The 18,712-nt window shown below is 42.2% G+C and overlaps 1 protein-coding gene across 1 annotated transcript; it reads right to left on the bottom strand.

Moving 5' to 3' along the window:
• Nucleotides 1-2,193: 2,193 nt before the first annotated feature.
• Nucleotides 2,194-18,227, bottom strand: NDUFA12 (NADH:ubiquinone oxidoreductase subunit A12). The gene is made up of 4 exons (XM_082308405.1): nucleotides 18,120-18,227; nucleotides 13,958-14,040; nucleotides 12,875-12,962; nucleotides 2,194-2,466 (listed from the first exon to the last, which is right to left on the bottom strand). The coding sequence occupies exons 1-4, from the start codon at nucleotides 18,206-18,208 to the stop codon at nucleotides 2,286-2,288; spliced, it is 441 nt and encodes a 146-aa protein (XP_082164531.1). The 5' UTR covers nucleotides 18,209-18,227; the 3' UTR covers nucleotides 2,194-2,285.
• Between the last annotated feature and the right edge of the window lie 485 nt (nucleotides 18,228-18,712).

The following is an 18,712-nucleotide window of genomic DNA, read 5'->3' as shown; positions in this document are numbered from 1 at the left end:
ATTGACCCATCGGTACTGGGATCGTCACATAGGCAGACGGTCTCCTGAAGCTCCTTTCTCTGTCATTCTCCACCCTGACGCCTCACGGCCGGTTGCGGCTGTATCGGGCAGAGGGGTGCAGCCCCAGGCAGCCAGGAGGGAGGATGCAGTGCCCCGTTGAGTGAAGGGCTCCACGCCAATGCACGGGGCCGAGCCAAGCGTGCTGTCGGTACAGTGATAGCCCGGAGCCAGCTACTGCCAAGGGCTGCCCAGGACTGTGGGGATGCGAAAAGCTACTGGTAAAGACACAGTTTTAAAATAAAAGCAAGTTTTAGCGCTTGGCTGCTCCTGGAAGAGGTACTTGTCTTCTTAACGGGATGGTTCCCGTGTCAGAAAGTTGCCTCTTTTAAAAAGTCACATTTAGCGTAAGGGGAATATTCCTGTCAGTGCTTCAGTTGCACTCGGTTGAAGACACCATCTGTTGTGACACTCAGCCAGCTTGGCATTTAAAATGCCATTCAGGCCGGAAAGCAACTGAGCCTGGATACCGAGGCAGATGTCATCAGCCAAGGTGAACTTCCATAAGTGAAGGAGGTTGCCGATAAAAAGACTGAATCGCAGAAGCGTTTACAGAGCGCCCCGTGGAGGACTGCTGATTTTTCTGCGTATGCTTTATTTCCTGTACATGCCTTATGCGATCTACCTTGGAGAAGCAGCGTTACAAGAAAGGTCAGTGAAATTCTGCATTTGAAATCCAGCATTTGTGGACAAATGTGGACAAAGAAGGAAGGGGAATGAAATAGGTAGGAAACACATTAAAAAGCAGCAGAGGCTAATAGCGTTAATTGCTCTACCCAGGTTTGTGCCCGTAGGGCGCGTACAGATGAGTGTTAGTAATGAAGCTCTTCAGCAGCGCTGGGGCAAACTTGGTTCTTACGGCCAAATAATCTATCAAGATGAAAATGTTGAAAGAGTCCTTTCCACGTATGCTGCTCAGTATGGCTCAAATTGCTTTTCAGCCGTGCTCAGTGCTTTGTTGACTTAAAGTAAATTAAACATTATCCTTTTTTAATTAGATAGGTTAGGAGATCTCACTAAGTGCTACTTCCTACTAATTTAAAGACTAGAACTAGTTTAAAGCAATTAAAGCTAAAAAACACCACTTTTAAATAATTAATTAATACAGAATTTGATTTGATAAGGAAGCAACTGGGGGTTAAGCAACCCAGTCAGGTGGGGATGAGAAGGAAAAGAAGCCAGCATAGAGCCAGCAGTGCAGCCACTGGGGTGGCTATTAGGGAGCGAAGTACGTTTTTTCTTGAATATTTTTGAATATATTCAAAACCCTTCTTAGTTGTCTTTAACAATGATCTTTATAAGTCAGTGCATTGGGTGTAATTGTCAAGGTGCTGGCAGCGGGCGGCCGCAGGGACGGCCTCTGTGAGGAGAGGACACAGCCGGTTCCGGCCGGCTCCAAGCGACCCACCAACCAACTCTCTCTCAAATGTGAACTCGCAAACTTCACATTTTTGAGCATAGGTTCTGGTACATTTTACTTCTCTACCTCCCCAAAAAAGTGTGCATTCTTAAACTTCCAAAAACCTTTAAAGTCTTGTCACAACAGGGCAAACAGCCCATCCCGAACCCTTGTCAGAACATCTTCTAAAGAATCTCAGTAACACAGAAGCAACAAAAAAGGTTTTGAGACGGGGGCCCTCTGCTTATGGCCGAGTTCCCGCAGGAGGTGAGATGTCATTTGATTACTACAGCCTGACAAGTTCTATATTATGCGTCATACCATGCTGTAATACAGCAATGCATGCATACTCATGCACAAAGAATTTATGAATAAAAACTACAATCCTTGATTGGCCTTATTATTCTAACTTGTCTTATAAATATTTAAAGAGATGGCTTCCTAAAATAGTACACGAATAGCACATTATTTGCCATGCAGAGACTATAACAGGATAATGTTACAGATGAGAATCCCGTATTTCAAATTTATATTTGTATTCTGTTGAATGGTACCAATGTGAGAAGTGACTGTCACAGAAATGGTTATCAAGCTAAAAAGAGTTTGAGAGCTGCTGACAATATGACAAAAAGCCCAATATCTTGATGAGATTAAGATTTGTCATGTATTCTGTCCTCTACCTCTCCCCAATGTTTTCTCACTTGTTTTCCTCCCAATTCAATCGACTAAACCACAGCTGTTATAGGAGGCTTTTATTTTGAACAAAACCAGTGAAAATACAATTTACACTGAAAGCCAAAGCTGAGGCAAGTCACATTTGTTGTTGTTGTCATTTGCTAGCTGTTGTAGGTGGGATCCACTCTTGTATCTTCTTGCGAGTAGTAGAGTAAGGTACATACTGTCCGGGAGTGCCACTCAGATTGAATTTATGGTTTTCCCAGATAAATTTACGAGCAACTGGTGGATGAGTAGTTGGAGGGTCATCCGTCATTGAATGAAGCCAGCGATGCCTTAAGAGGAGAAAGACACGTTGCAATGTTAGTACGTGATCTGTAACAAGCCTTCCTCCTGACTCCAAGGGTTCTCCTCTGAAGAGACGCCAAGTGTTTATTTCGAGAAGGGGGGAAAAATAATTTTAATCCAGTATGACTTTGAATGAGACTACAGGATACTGATTTAAAGTCATTACACAAACATAACTGATAAATAACAGTTCTGCTTCCAAGCAACTGAAAGCACACCTGACTTTGAACTTCTTGTTCCTTTCTATGCGTGGTATTTGGGCAGAGGCTATTTCATTGTGACGTGCTTCTATGGCCTTAACCAGCCAGCCAGGTCAAGACAAGCACTGCAAATGACAAAACACATAAGGTTTTGTTTTGTTGGGTTTTGGGGGTTTTGTTTTGAATTACTAGAAGACTACGCTGCACAACAATTTCAATACCATCTCCGCAGCATTCATGAGGCTACCACTTGGGATATGGATTAATGATGCAGGTTCACCCAAAACAATCACGTAAATGTTTACTGACTGCACAATAAAATGATTGATACCAATCAGTAATGAGGTAATTACCAAGTGATTACAGTGATTATCCTTTACCTATGAACTGAATGTCAATCCTCCCCTGTGCAAACAACATTAATGATTGAGCACAGTATTTTCCATAACAATTTACTGAAACGCTACAGCAGGGATCAACTGAATTGATTTCATCCCATTTCTATTGCAGTGCCCAAAGCCATTTTCAAACCTGAATAACATTTTAATTATCTGCCAGTTTACATGTACTTCATACTGTATGCACAGTTATGACAGAAGTGAGGTTATGACTTTTTTTGCAAGCTTATGTATTTTTTACTGAGGTAGAATTAAAGAGGCTTCTGCTAATCAGCTTTTGCCAAAGACTTGACCCAAAAATAAGTAGTCTTGTATTCCAGTTGTTATTAGAAAGCCTAAAAATTGCATCTTCAGCCTTTAGCAACAAATCCATCATACTTCATTGATACAGCAAAACAAAACCACAATAGAAGTAGTGAGAAATAGACTGAAAAGTATATTCTAAATCTGAAGAGCTCTACAGAAGGTTGATTATCTTTTCAGTCAAATAGCTTCTAGACATTTAAGAAAAAGAAAAACTCACAACTTTGGATATAACTTCAGTACAAAATCTCACTTAAAAAAAAAGTGTTCATTTTCTACAAGTAAAAAACAAACAAAAACCACAAACGAAAACTACACGTTGTAGGACTAAGGACTGCCAGGAAACTGGCTTGAATACAAAACCAGATGGAACCATAAGATCCTTTGAAAGTAAGAAGAAAAACCTTGTTTAGAGGTAAAGAATGGCCTCTTATGGGAAAAATCATCCACCTAGAAGTTTCAGAGTTACACACACATTCAGATGAAGTGACTCAATGCAACATGAATGGGAAGGGGATCCCTCTCTTCCTCCCCCACTCACCTCGGTAAATCTGGTATCGTTTGAAGTACACATTTCCCACTATTTCAATTAAAAAAATTGGGTAATTATTTCTGTCTGGAAGAAGGTGGCCCCATAGTACTACTAATCATGATGTGGTCTGAGGATACAGGATCAGGTCTTGTTCGATTTTAAACCTGGTATTACCAGCCTCTGAAACACCCTGGCCACATTACACAAAGCTCTGACCTTAGGCGAACTCCCTCTCCCAATTCACGCCCGTTCGAAGAATTCTGTGCACTAGCGTGCTTCACACCACCTGAGGTATCACGTGTCCTACGACGGCTAGCATCAAAGTTGGCAGAAACGCTGTAAAACAGCTAACTTGACAGAGGTGGGATCACACGCTCATACCCAACAAGCCAGGTCTCTATTGCTAACACAAAGAAACACACCGTTTGTGGCATGGGAGGAAGGGGAAAAGAACAGTCCATGTATCCATATACATTCTGTCAATACTGACTTAAGTACTGCATTTCAAAATGCTTCATAATTTTGCTCCAGAGGAGCCTTATTTTCAAAACCGCTTACCATAACACACAGAGGCAACATAAACTCACACACCTTCACCTAGTGATGCTTCTGGTAACAGTGGATAGGGATCCTGCAAACAAAACCCTATTTACGCTCCTGTCACCATGCCTCACCGCCCTCACGCTCTCCCGAGAGTTGTGCGCACCAACAGGACAAACAAAAAATTCTCTTCTCAGACAGAAACGCAGTTACAAAGGCCCTGAAAGACAGGCCGGAGCAGGTGGAGCACAAGAATTCTATTAAAGCTCAGGCAAAACCAGCTAGATTTCAAGCTTGCACCATGTCTGGCACCTCTTTCGTTACAAGTGTATTTACATCGTACACTCACTCCTTGAAACATCAGAAAAATGATCACAGTAGGGACTTGAGCTTATTTACTCATTTAACTCGGGAGACAGAAAACAGAATAGTTTTATTCTGTCATTTAAATTATTGTTTTGCAGCTTTTCTAAGACTAAATCCATGAAGTCTTTTATAATACAGTATTTTGGAGTAATTAAAGCATTACTATATTGGCTTTCATGATTTTCTGAAATTAAAAAAAATCAGCATGAAATTGGGCTCAAATTTAAACAGAACAGCAAAAACAATCCATAAACTCCATTTTCTCACTGGAAAGGAGAAAAATAATTGCTCACCTACAGGACAATGCAGTACAGTCACAGGTACTGAAATGCCTGAAGAGATTTCAAAAGTTTGTTTAGAACTCCATCCACTATTAAGTACACTTATATTTAAGACTTTCAGGGCTTAAGCCTGGTCACAACAGATTCCCCTTAGAAGCCCAACATGTGACTTATAAAAGCATTTTGATTTGCAAAGAGTCTGTGCTCTCAAACAAAAGCTCCCACTCTCCACTTATGCAAAATGTGTAAAAACTGAAAACTTTATTTTGGGAAGACCTTCCCCTTGACAACCTCCCTCAAAGAGTCCTTTGAAGCCCTGATGTCTCATAGATTCTACTCCCAGATGCTCAAGAAAAGCTTTTCCTGCACTAGATTGAACAGCACGAATAAAGAGATTTGATGCCTTGCAGATGGCCAGATTTCTATACAAACTCTGCCTATAAATCCAGGCATGGAAAAAACAGGATTCAAAAGCAATTAATGACTTAAAACCTACAAAGAAGCAGACAATTTACACAGAGCAAAGAAAATAAGGAGGATAGCAGAAGCTCTGAAGATGCTGAAGCAGCTTCCTGAATCACAGAGCAGAGTCACTACCAAGCAGACTGAGGAGAGCAAAGCCTCTGGACTTTTCCTTGGCTAAACGGCTAAAAGACACCTCAAAGTATCTTCAGCTGCTCTCAAGACTATGTAGAATTTTCTCCCAAGTCACACAAATATTTAAAAGCAAGGAGATTTCAAACCGAAGCTACAAGGGACCGGAGCCAATTATATGATGTACAAGCTGTCAAACAAGAACTGATGCTATACAAACTCCGTAGCTACTACCATATGTGCATCTGCAAGGTTCAGGCACCATCTACGTAAGTTCAGGACGTTTGCCAACTTCCTAGCATCCAGTTTTTTCAACAAGTTAACAATAATAATAAGACAAAAGAGAAATGAAGATGCGTGTTATGGTCAAAGGGCAAAAAGTATTTCAGTGCTTTCTCAAGTACTTTAAGTGAATGAGAAATCAGGGATTTAACTTTGACTAGCATAGAAAGAAGCTTTTTTTATTTTAAAGATACTCTTCACTTGTTATTCCAGGTCTATGTATGGGAAGAAAAGGAAAAAGGGACAAGAAACATGTATTTGTGTACACATGGGAGAGAACTTTGATTTCTCATGCAAGCTACTATAAGATGCCATTGTATAGTAATGAGACAGCATCCCATTCACCTGAAAACACCACACCAGCATTTAATCTAGTTATAAAACTCACAAATTTATTGTGAAGCTACCGAAGGATGGAAATTTTACTCTCCCGTTGCTTTTCAGTTCAATCTTTTTGTTTTGTTTTCCCTCACAGGCAGACTTGAAAAGCAGCAGTTTTGGAGGAGAACAGCACATTTCTTTACATTTCTTAGTATGCTGGCACTTTAGGTCAGAGATGCTACATTTCGCCCTCCTTCAGCTGTCAAATCAACTAACAAAGAGGATGCAGACTGTTAAACTGAAGTTAAATTTGAAATATTTCATTGTATGAAGTTAACAATCCCGAAGCTCCTTCCAAAGATGTCAGATTTGCATCAGAAGGAAATAAACATCCAAGTATGGTACAAACATTGCACATACATAGGACAACGCTGGCAAAAGGAAGTGTCCCAGCAAAAGGAGAAGACTATTCCGAAATTACAGTTCTTTCCCCACAGGACATAACATATTGAAAGAACAAATTAGTTTTCACTAGTTTGTATACGTAAACCAGCTGTCAATTTGTTTTTGCAAAGTATTTGGCCAAAACACAATGCAAATTACATTAAACCAGATAAATGGTAAATGAACAGTGTGCAGACAGCCTCAAAAGGCTTTGAATGGGATGCAAGAGAAGCACGCCTCTAGCATCCAGCAGGATATCAGGCCTTGACTTGCATGGATTTTATATGCTCTCAAAAGGAAGCCTTACTCCACAGCATAACCCTGTTGAAAGTAGAAAATTGGGTTCCAAGTTGCCCCCCCTCGGTGGGATCAAGCTGAACCTCCCAGAGTCCTCCAAATGCAAACTTGTGCTCTTCCAAATTCCAGCTACAGGAGTATCCTGATCACTGAATAGCACATAGGAGCCCATGACAGGAATAAGCCGGCACATAGGGAACTTTTGCATGAGATGTGAACATAACCTGAAAATCAAGACTGATACAGGAAATTTTGGGGAAAAAAATGCTACTGTCTCCTCTGATCCCAAAGAGATTAAGGACAGGAAGATACTCAGCCCTCTCCCCTCACCTTGTTCCAGTGGAAATAATCAACGAACCCTTAGATGTAAGGATCAAAGAATCAAGAAATACAAGTCTGGAAGGGATTTAGACACTCTGCATATGCTTCAGACCCAAAGAAGTATCAGCTACATCCACGTCACTCCCAGCAGACAACTGCTTAAGTTGATATGGAATTGCTCTAATACTGGCTTGCTCATCTTCCCAAACCAAGTCATACCAGTAAAGATGAGTAGAATTTTTTAGTGGTAAGGATAGTAATGTCAAATCTGTATCGCTTCGGTAATTTAGAATCGTAGAATCATAGAATGTCCTGAGTTGGAAGGGACCCACAAGGATCATCGAGTCCAGCTCCTGTCCCTGCACAGGACAACCCCAAAAATCACACCGTATGTCTGAGGGCGTTGTCCAATTGCTTCTTGAATGTTGTCAGGCTTGGCACTGTAAACTACCTCCCTGGGGAGCCTCTTCCAGTGCTCCACCACCCTCTGGGTGAAGAACCTTTTCCTAATATCCAACCTAAACCTCCCCTGGCATATCTTCCTGCCGTTCCCTCAGGTCCTATCATTGGTTGTCAGGGAGAAGAGATCAGCACCTGCCCCTCCTCCTTCCCTCGTGAGGAAGCTGTAGACTGCGATAAGGTCTCCCCTCAGTCTCCTCTTCTCCAGGCTGAACAGACCAAGTGACTTCAGCTGCTCCTCATGCGGCTTCCCCTCTAAACCTTTTACCATCTTTGTGGATAACTTTAAACCTACTGCTTCCTATTCTACCCATCTATCTGTGAAAGACGGACCTTCTTCCTCAAGAGATTAAATGCTTCAAGATTATACCCATGGTCATTTCCTCTCCTTTTTAAGCAACCCCAAATCCTTCCAACTATTTTCAGAGGTCTGATTGTTCGTGCTGCTCTTCCCTAGGCTTCTTCCACTGGTCAAGCGCTATACCCTATATAAGTCTTCCAGGTAATAAGCAGAAAGGAAGAGTCACTTTGCATGAGCGCAGGCAGTAATTCTTTCTACTTCTCAGGAAGGCACACTTCTTTCTCAGCAGTATGATCACGTGGACTTAATCAACCTGCCATCCCCATAAAAGCCAGATCATCCTGCAGCACTGCTAGTTGCTCTCCTCCTGCACACCATAAAGTAAGAAGCTGCTGGTGCCAGAAGAGCAGGGTCCTGCCCTCCATCTCTACACCCAGCCATACAATTTCACTCCTCCTATTCCTCTTGTGATCACAAAGTGAGACAATGCAACTTGCCACATTGCCAAACTTATGAGTGCAGATGATCTGCAGCTGGTAGTAAAATTCAGGAAAAAAGCGGCACTGAGCTCTTTGATTCATCTACCTACATTTTATACCCCTAATATTTCTCTTCTCTGTGCAGCCTTTGATTAAGGGGGGGGGGGGGGGGGAGAAGCTAACACTGCTTTAAGCACACTTCCTTACTAACAAACCTGCCCAGAATATTTCACCTAGGCTTCAGCCTGCGATCCAAGCTTGCTTCTAGTGGGGCAGGTGGGAGGGTGGATGAAGAGAACTATAACCCCTACAGCCCTTGCCCTAGGAAGAGAAAAAACCCCGTACTATTATCAAGAAGTACACATTCAAGATAGCCAGTTTTTACTATGAAAACTCTTTGCCTGTGAAAGTACCCTAACTAGTACTTACGAGCTGCTAAAAGATTCCCAAGGAGTCACATGTTAAGATTAACGCTAACATTTTCTTCCCTGAAACCTTTCAAAAGCTTTTCTACAGAGCCAAAAGTATAAAATATTAAACCTGAAAGTCATTTATCCATATCATCTTCCTGCTTGGTTTTTGATTATTTTTGAGCAAACAAAAAAAAAGTTGTGTTTGTAATGTGTGCATCTGTACATAAGTTGTGACTATACGTGAATGTGAGCACATGCATGAAGCAGCATATGCCAGCTGTACAAAATAGTATCACCTGGTGCTCCTGGAGGTGATTTGCTAACTGTAGTATTTTTAGGTCGGGAGATAAATGAATGAGGAGCAAAAGGTGATACTGGGCCTTCTAACGTAAGAGTAAAATGGAAATGAGCCCAACACACAGCCCAACGATTAGAGCAATTCTGCAATGGAGACATCTATGAAAGCACTGAAGAGAGTGTATACAGGTATTGGCATAAACAGATTTAACTTCTATTGTTTATATGTTCACAGAGCACACCCGATCAGTGTGTTCAAAAATGGAAGTACTAAGTTCCTGCAAACAACATGCTCTGAACAGTAGGAGATGAAACAAGCATTTTGGCTTTTCTAACTAACAGTGTAAAAGATGTCTTTGTGTAGTGAAAAATAACGGTCCCAATATCTTGTAAAGCATTACAAGAAGATTAATACTAATCATTCCCAATGCAAGTATTGAGGAAATTAAAAAAAAAAAAAAATCTAATTAACTTGTCTCCAACAAAGTAGATACCAACACCTTGATTTTGAAGATAAGAAAAGAAACCCAGAGTAACAAGGAGGTTAAGTAACACAACTAAATCCGAATAAACCACAAGCCTACATGTTCTGGTATGACAACATTTTAAAAAAGCAACCGTCTCAACTCCCTGTATAGTAGACATATGTCAAAACAACTCTTTTGATTTCCTTCAGACTGTGATTTCAGTACATCCGTTGTCAAAAGACATTACATCAATTATTTCAGAATACTGAAAATATTCAGTAGTTCCTAAAAACGGTACTACAACATGTTATTACATACGAGATGTTTTTTTGTGCTGCTTTTTCCTTTTCCCCAGTATCTGACAGAAGGTAAAGGGAAGCTAAATGAATTGTCATTTTATTTTTTCCAAACAGCTGTTTTCAGAACTTTTCAATATACCAAAATGCTTTTTTCCAATTCATCATGCATGAGGTCCACCTGATTGTATTTCAACAATCATTTGTATTCCACAATCCTGAAGGCACACGACTGACCACAAAATTACACTTTAAGATGCACAGTGTATTCAACAGAAATATGGGGAAAAACAACCTGTGGTATGACTTATACTGAAGAAAAAAAAAAAAGGAAAAAAAAAGAGTTTTTCCTGCACATCTGCTAGTGTTCTCTATACTTCCCAAGAAAATAGTGTAATCAGTAGGATTTTTATAAGAGCACTACAAAATCATTACAAGCTAGTTAACATTACTATTTAAAAACAGAAAACCTGAAACCTTTAGGTTAGCCCTGGTCTTAAACCTTGATTCTGTTAAAAGTGTCATCTTTAGGCATGACAGTTGCAAAATATTTTCTGAAAGTAACACCAGCATAAACAATGTAGTAAAACCTGCTTCCACCTGCAGAGGGTACAACAACATACCCACAAAATGCCCGGCTGAGCCGAATTAACTAAAACCCCGAGTCAAAAAATCAGTGTTTAGAAGAAGTATTCAGATCACAACCCAGCTGTTACAATGGTACTGCATATACTTCGCAGCCGGCCCGAGGATGACAAACTTGTCTCACCTTTCCATTTGTTCAATGGAGGGCTAGTGCTTTAAACATTTTTTACAACTGACAGGACAGATACTATTATACTATGGACCAAATTAATCGATTTGTTAATAGAAGTAATTTCACACAATCTAATTTATTTACAACAAATTTCTGGGTGCAAAACCACCACTCATTTCCTGCCTAGTTGCACAACCCCAGTGTTACATTGACAGCAACTTGTACAATATATTAACAGTCTCAATTCAGAAGTCTATGCCATGTTAAAAATTTAAGATAGTCCATCACCAGATGAAAAAAATGGAGTCTTAAAAGACAGCATTTATTCCCAGTCACAATACTTCTATTTTTAAAGATGTATCTAAACAGTATAGAATTACAGGTCAGTGATTTAGATGTTTCACAAAGCTAGGATTCCTACATAAGAATAAACATCTAAGGTTGCCATGGGACATACAAATTTATCACCAATTAAAAAAAACAAAACAAAACAAAACCCAAAAAACCTGATCAGTACTGCACACATAAGTTTCCTGACAAAAATACCTTAGAATACAGGACTGTTTGCCTTTTTGTGCCTCGCTGCACTGACCATTCTTAAAAATAATGAAACGGTTACTGTTCCTTCTAGGGCAACTTTTTCCACATAGACAGGAAAACAAGTTTTTCTACCTCACTAATTTATATGATCTGAACAAGCTACTTAACCCTAGAAACATCCATTTGATACTCGGGAAGAAACCCTTTATTGGGGTTTGTAAAGGCGCAATAAACAACACATAAGCACAAGCAAATTAAAAAACAAAAAACAAAACAACAAAAACCATACCTCAAAGGAAGGAAAATCTTGAAAACTGGCACAGTCTAACAGTGAAAGGATTAAAACTAGAACCAAACAACAGTTATTACGCAGATAACAAGGAACATCCCCGCACTGGCATGAACATGCTAGTTTTGGAGATTCTAATGTCACTTCTAAAAAACAATGCCATTAAGCTCTTACTGGAGAAGACAGAAAAAAGGCATTAACTGCATTAAACATAATTTTAAGGCTGGAAGAAATTGAAACAAAATTGACTACCTAGACAATCTACCTACGCATTTCTCAAATGTTCTAATGAGAGCCACAGTTCAGGAGTTTAGATAACCAGTCTCAGCCTTGGCACAAACATCTATCACAGCAATAAAAAAAAAAAAAAAAAAAAAAAACCAACAGTGTTCACCAATGTTCAGTCTACCTACGCACCTCTTGCTTCATATGACCTTTCACCGCTTTGTGGTGAAATGCTATTCATATTTCTCAAGAATCAGGTACAGATTGTTTTTGCTAGCATACACTGTTAGTTTATCCAGCGTGTGTTTTCCCCCCCCGAGTTGTTTAGGAAGACAAAAAGAGTGTTAACAGCTGTGTGGCCAGAGACCTTCTGGAACTCAAGGCTGCACAGAATTATTACTAAAATGCATGAACAGAAAATAAGACCTTAAGAAAAACTGTAGTCAAGTAGCAGTCAACATACAGAGCATCCTGGCCCTTTGCAGTTCATCATCTTATAGAGTATCAATGTAGATCAATTGAAACAGTTATGCTGTTAATGGCTGTGGATGAAGGAATGTTGTTCCATCATTGCCTTATGTTCTTCAGGTTCTTGTCTAGAATGGATAATAAAAATATTTTTTCTACCTCTGGCTGCTCAATGCTATTGTAGGCTTTGCCAAACCATTAAGATGGAACCACAACTCATTAGGAAAATTGGAGGACTGGCTTGACCTGCTCAATCTGGCTGGCAAAATGCTTTTCTCATTCTAAGAAGCAGTGAGTGCAGCTGTCACGACAGTGAGCAATATAACATTACGAATGCAGTTCAAAATTAAAAGTCACCAGCCTGAAATCTTCTGGTCTTATATAAGATAGCTGTGTCCAAGAAAACTTTATTACCATAAAATTGTTTTGCTTTTTTTTTTTTAATCTTGTGCTTTATAATACAAGAAAATATACAGGCAATTACACAACTGGTATCCCTCTACATTATTAAGCTAAATGGTTTACCATTCGGGGGGCACCATACTTCCATCAACTTCCCAAAATGTATTTTTGCCATTCATTTCATTAGTATAGATGACCCATCTGTGTCGACCTTAAATAAACAAACAGAAATATCGTATTAGCTCAAAAAAATAAATTATTTTCATATACAGGAAAGAATTCATGAAAACACAAGGAAAAGTATTTTGACTAAAAGTATCTATCATTATGGGCATTTATTTCAAAGTCAGTACAGCTTTTATTTTTCTAAGTCTTCTGTACTTCCATTGTTATGGTATTTTTGTATGGCTGAATCTAATGCTTTCACGAGGAAGCAAGTATTAGCTATTCTATAAATAACCAGAAGTAGGAACTTACAAAATTTTCAGGCAGAGAAACAGGTTTGGGGATTTTTTTTTTTCCCCATTATGAGGAGTCTTTCCCAAAAGGACATTGCCATTAGTAACCTAAGATTAAACTAAGTTTCACCCATATAAAACTACCAAGCGATGTTTACCAGCAACTGCTTTCCCCAGGTACCCTACAAGTCAACCTACAGTAGGCAGAGCTTGGCCTAACCAGCATGTCAATTGCTTACGTGTCACCTTCGTTGTTTTAGGTGCTACCTCTTTAAGTACTCTACAAATGTTATTTAAAATCCCATCACTTAAGGTATTGCAAGTTTAAGCTAACACCTGTTTCTTTGCCCTGAAGTGATCATATAAGTAAATACAGCTGTGAGGTGGTTTTAAAGGCAGTTCTCTTTCTTCCCCTACCTGTTAAGCTATTGGCTTTTAGGTCAAGGACCAAATTCAACTCTCAACCACATTATCATATAGGCGTCATACCTAAATAGACAGCATCTGACTGGCTTATTATTTCTCTCATATTTATTATTTCAGATTGACTATGTTTGCAAATGAATTGAGGGAAGCAGTAGAGAGACAGAAGATATCAAAGCACTTCTATGAGCCCCCTCTCTAAGATGCACACAAGTCAAGTGTGAGGAAGTCAGGCAGGCAACAAGTTCTCTTTCACTAGCAGAAACTACACAAGCTACATGAAGTTGGACAGTCAGCCAGGAGGCGTTCACATTAGCACACATACCAAAGAAGTTTCTTTTGTCTTCATAGTATTTGTTTCCATATTTGTCAATTCCTATCAGCGTACCAGTCTTCAAATCATTGACCCTGTGAATTCCCAAAATAACAGTTTCAGTTGACATCATCTTAGAATGAAGTTGCAATAGAGGTTTCTTAGGGGTTGGTAAAAATCTGTCATGAAAACTCTTAAACACATATATGTAAAGCTACTCAAAAAACTATTCAAGCTTAAGGACTGCAAAACATAATCACCAATTCCTGCAACTAATGTCAGCGTGCCTTTACTGACAGGATAATAGAAGTCATACCAAAAGGCTTTTGGGGGCTATTATTTATTTAAAAGCTCTTTATAGTGGAAGATAAAGCAACTCTGCAATACTGCACAATTTAACACCCACAAAACCTTAAATACTGTGGGAGTCCCAGAGACACATGTTAATTCACTTAGTTGAAGACGTTACCATCCTTCTCAACTGTTACTACTGTTTCAGCTTGAATTGCCACGGAAAGTGGTCAGCACTGAAGCAGCTTAAGAAATCTCACATGTCTGTCTGGGCCCTAACCTCCCGGAGAGGAACAGTAGTATTTTAAGCCATTGTAGCTGCTTGCCAAGGAAATGCATGCTAAACCCTAAATTACAATTGTGACTTTCTAGCTTTTGTATAATTGTGAAAGATGCAAGCATTTACCCTGCTACTCTGGGAGACTTACACTAACCCAGGTAAGGTATATACCAGTTTCAACTCTTTATACAGAACATATTGTAACATTACTGTACATATCAATATTTCAACCGAACCTATGATTTACGTTCTATTGATAAAACCTTATAATTACTGAAGTGCTCTTTTCCCCCTACATCTGCATCTTTGCTTTCCTTGTTACTGACACTTATCCCAGGCAGAATCACATAAGGAAAAATCTACTCTCAAACGTTTTAGTTATTTGTAGTACTATACGCACTCTCAGCTCAGTCCCAAGTGACAGAAGGGATGTGCACATGCATGCTTCCTTAGCTGGGAGTTTAACTATATAACCCACGGATAAAGTTTTTATGTTTTCTTTTCTCCCAGGATGCATGAAAGCGATAATCACTCCACCAAGTACTCATTTGAAACCTCTGTGGTCCCAGGCAGAAAGATTCTCTGACACAGCTCTCCTCTGCCAAAGAAACACTCAAAGATCTCTGGCTCATCTATCCAAGCCTGGGCTCCCAGCTTCAGAAAGAGAAGAGCCATTTCACTGCTGCTCACCCTTCCTTCTTCCCCTCCCTTTCTTTTAAGGGTTCTTATGCCCTTGTCCTGACTTCATGCCCGAAATACTGATAGAAAACACTAAGAGGTATTTATGGCTTCCAGAGGACATTTTCCAGCCAATTTCACGGAGTCTTGAGTAATGAGAATGTTTCCAGGCACATAAGCTCTTAATAATTTGACTTCTACTGCATAAAACCTGTTCCAGCAGCCTCAGTGGGAAACATATAGAGAAAAGCAGGGAAATTCAGAATAAAACCCTTGCAGAAAAAGAGTCTCCTGACTTGGGTAAATAATTTTTCCAAGTTACCAGTAAGTACTTCTTAAACACATCAATTGTTGTAAGAAAGATACACCTTGATTACTCTTCCTTGAGCTAGGATGGAAGATTCAATGGGTTGAAAGGTGAAGGAGAGGCAGCAGCCATGTTTGTGGCTGGTACAGTTATGAGGATCAGGTGTGATTCTCCACCTAGCACACCTCTCTTCTAACTTCAGTCTTCTGAGAGAAAAAAAAAGAGAGCACTGCCTCCAGTCTTGCCTGCTCCCCTTTTTCTGCATGGTGGAAAGGTGTCAACACAGGCTGTGATCTTTGACTCACAAAAGCTCCCTGACAAGACCTTCATTAAGATGGGCTTAGGAAGAGGCACTCTGGTGAAACCTAATACTCAAACTCTTCTACGCTTTTATTTCCCCAGCTCCATTTCTTTTTGAGAACTGCCAGTGTATAGCTACAGCCTGAGAAGGGAAACAGTGGAGAAAACAACTTGGGGGGATGACAGATAATAACAACAACAGTAAAATACTAGCCAGGGAAATCATATATTGTCTTAACTTATACTGCTTAACATCTTGAAATTTCCCTCTAAAAAGCTGTGCAAGAGGAAGGTCTATCTGAGCTGCTTTCTACAGTGGAGACAGAGAAGCCAGAAGCTGCCTGTCACCACAGCTAGTAGGGATACAAAGTTGAGACCTCCCAAAAATCAAGCTGACTTCAGAAAAGCATACAATATTGTGCCACAAAACAAATGAGAAAATCCCTTAAAATGTATAATAATTGTAAAAGGAGCAATACATTGACTGACAGGAAGAAGACAACATGCGCAGCTGAAAGAAGAACTACAGAGCTGCTGAAGGTTACTGGTGAAGTTCCACAAAGAATGTTGATGTTAGTAGCCTTATTTAATACTTTACAGGGTTCCCGACCAAAACAAAACAGAAACCACACCCCCAAAAAGCACAGGGGTCTGACAGATTATGATTTTACCATACAGAGGAAGGTCACATTATTGTACGGGAGGTTTTATACTGTCTTCAAGGGCTGCAGTGATACCACCAGGATGAAATTCAATAGTATGAAGGTCATAGCACAAGGTGATGCACCTGGAGACTAGTAAGAACTGAAGCACTGTGTGTGTAATCCCAAGGAAAACATCTGGATGTTGCAAGGCAATAACGAGCTGCCATTTAAGTGACATGTGGGGGGAAAAAAAAGAAGACAAGCTGATCCTAGGATGTACCAGGTGAAGTGAGCTGTCTTCAGTGAAAAAAGCAAGCACTAAAGCCACTGTATAAAAATACTGATGAGGCCTGATCAGCAACAGTGTAAAATGTTATGTTTAACTGTTCAAAACAAATCAATTTAAATGACAAGAAATAACAGAAAAAGGGCTATTATAACTGCAAAAAAGAGTCTTCAAGAAGGCTCAGAAAGCTTGGCTTGTTTATTCCAGCATAAGAGAGCCCTTGAAACATGGCAGGGAACTTTACCTTTTTGAATCCTCCCTATCCCATACTCCTGACTTCCCACTATTTATTAAAAAAAGGCTTTCTGGCTATGTGGTCAGGCCTACAACATTCACTGTACCCTCAAGAAATGTTCTATTACTTTTCCAAGACCAGCTACAAAGATAGCAGAGATTACTGACACTGCCAAAACTGGATTATGTACCATTCAGACTTCCACCTGACGCTTCATCAAGGATTTGAATGAAAAAAAGAGTACTGTGGTAAATCTGCAGCTCCTCATATTTGGGAGGAGCTTTAAGCACGTTGTATCATAAGTCAAAATACTCTTTGCAAGGTAGAGAGGAGATGAGAGTGGGGGGAAAAAAGAGGAGAAAGTTTAACGTGGACGAGTGCAAGGTTGGGGAACAAAGTACACAGACACGACTGGAAACAAAGGCTGTGACTAATTCTGCAGAAGATGCCACTGGAGCAGGAGGGCATCCAAAGCTGAGCACAGGTCAACGGTGGCAACCCGTTGCCAAAGAGGCAGACGGCCGGTTTGAAGCGTTACAAGAATTACGGCTGGTAAGGCAGATGAACTGATTCCCTGCTTCACACCGCCGGACTTCAGCAGAAGCACGGCTTTCAGCTCTGCGCAGCGGACGGTTCAGGAAAGGCACCGCCAGCCGGAGGGGAGGCAGCGCGGGCAGCCGGCGGGCCGGCAACAGGACTCGGGAGGGCGGAGGCTGGACACCGGGAAAGCCCGCCCGGGCAATACTGGCAGCTCAGCATCGAGGAACCTACCAAGATGCCTGAAGAAGGGAAAACAACCGCCGGAGCCTGCCTGACCACAGCACCCGCCGCCGGCTGGGCTGCGGGCCCGTACCGCCCCTCGGGGGAGCGCACGGGGCGCTGCGCGGAGCGGCCTCCTCCCGCGGCCCGGCCCGGCCCGGCCCGGCCCCGCACACCGCCCGGCGTGAGGCAGGGCCCGCCGACCACCCCGGCGCTGCGGTAAGCGGCGGCGGCGGCCGCCCCGCCTCGTCCCCGCGCCCCCGCCAACCCCGCTTCGTGCGGGGCAGGGCGCCCGCGGCCCGGCCGCGGCCCGCCAAGGTGACCCCGCGGGGCGGCGAGGCGGGAGCGGGGAGCCCCCCGCCGCCTGCTCCGGGCGCGCCGGGCGCCCCGTTACCTCAGCAGCTGCCAAAGGGCTCCGCGGACGCCGCCGTGGCCGCCGAGGTGCTTCAGCGCCCGCTTCACCAGCTGCACGTACTCCGCCATCTTGGGGCGGCGCCGCCCGTTCCCGGCACCGCCCCGCGGCCCGGCCCCTTCGCCGGGGCAGCGCCGCCTCGTCCGCCCGGCGCCCGGGCGAGGGCGGCGAGGCCGAGGCCGAGGCGCCGTTTCGCCGTCCGCCATTTCCTTGGTGGTTGCCCAAGGCCGCCGGCGGGACGGGATGCGGCTGCGGGTGGCTGCCCGGGACGCCGAGGCTCGGCCGGTTGGATGCGGCCTCTGGGGCCGTCCAGGCCCGCGGCCGGCTTGGAGCAGGCCGCCGTGGCTCTCGGTGGCCTGCCCCTGAGAACGGGCAAGGAGGGAGATGTACTGCCCTCCGGGCAGCCCGGTGCTGCCCTGCCCTGCCCGGCTGCCGAGTACGTTACTGCTGATCCTGCCTCAGCCTCGCAAGTGGCTCTTCAGCCTTCCCTCCTGCTCTGTCATCCTCTCCGATGAGGAATACGGCTCCGTCGTCCTCATTAACTCTCCTGCAGAGAGATGGAGGCTGCAGGTGGA

The sequence above is a fragment of the Platalea leucorodia genome, assembly GCF_965183815.1.
Source record: "Platalea leucorodia genome assembly, chromosome: 4".
NCBI lineage: Eukaryota > Metazoa > Chordata > Aves > Pelecaniformes > Threskiornithidae > Platalea > Platalea leucorodia.
This window is presented reverse-complemented; position numbering and strand designations above follow the sequence as displayed.

What these genes read in the sequence shown, in the direction of transcription:
- NDUFA12 (XM_082308405.1), bottom strand. Translation starts at nt 18,208, where the DNA reads ATGGCGGAGTACGTGCAGCTGGTGAAGCGGGCGCTGAAGCACCTCGGC. An exon ending in AGACAAAAGAAACTTCTTTG is followed by an intron (nt 12,963 to 13,957) that starts GTATGTGTGCTA and finishes TGTTTATTTAAG; the next exon opens with GTCGACACAGATGGGTCATC. An exon ending in AGTATGGTGCCCCCCGAATG is followed by an intron (nt 2,467 to 12,874) that starts GTAAACCATTTA and finishes TCTCCTCTTAAG; the next exon opens with GCATCGCTGGCTTCATTCAA.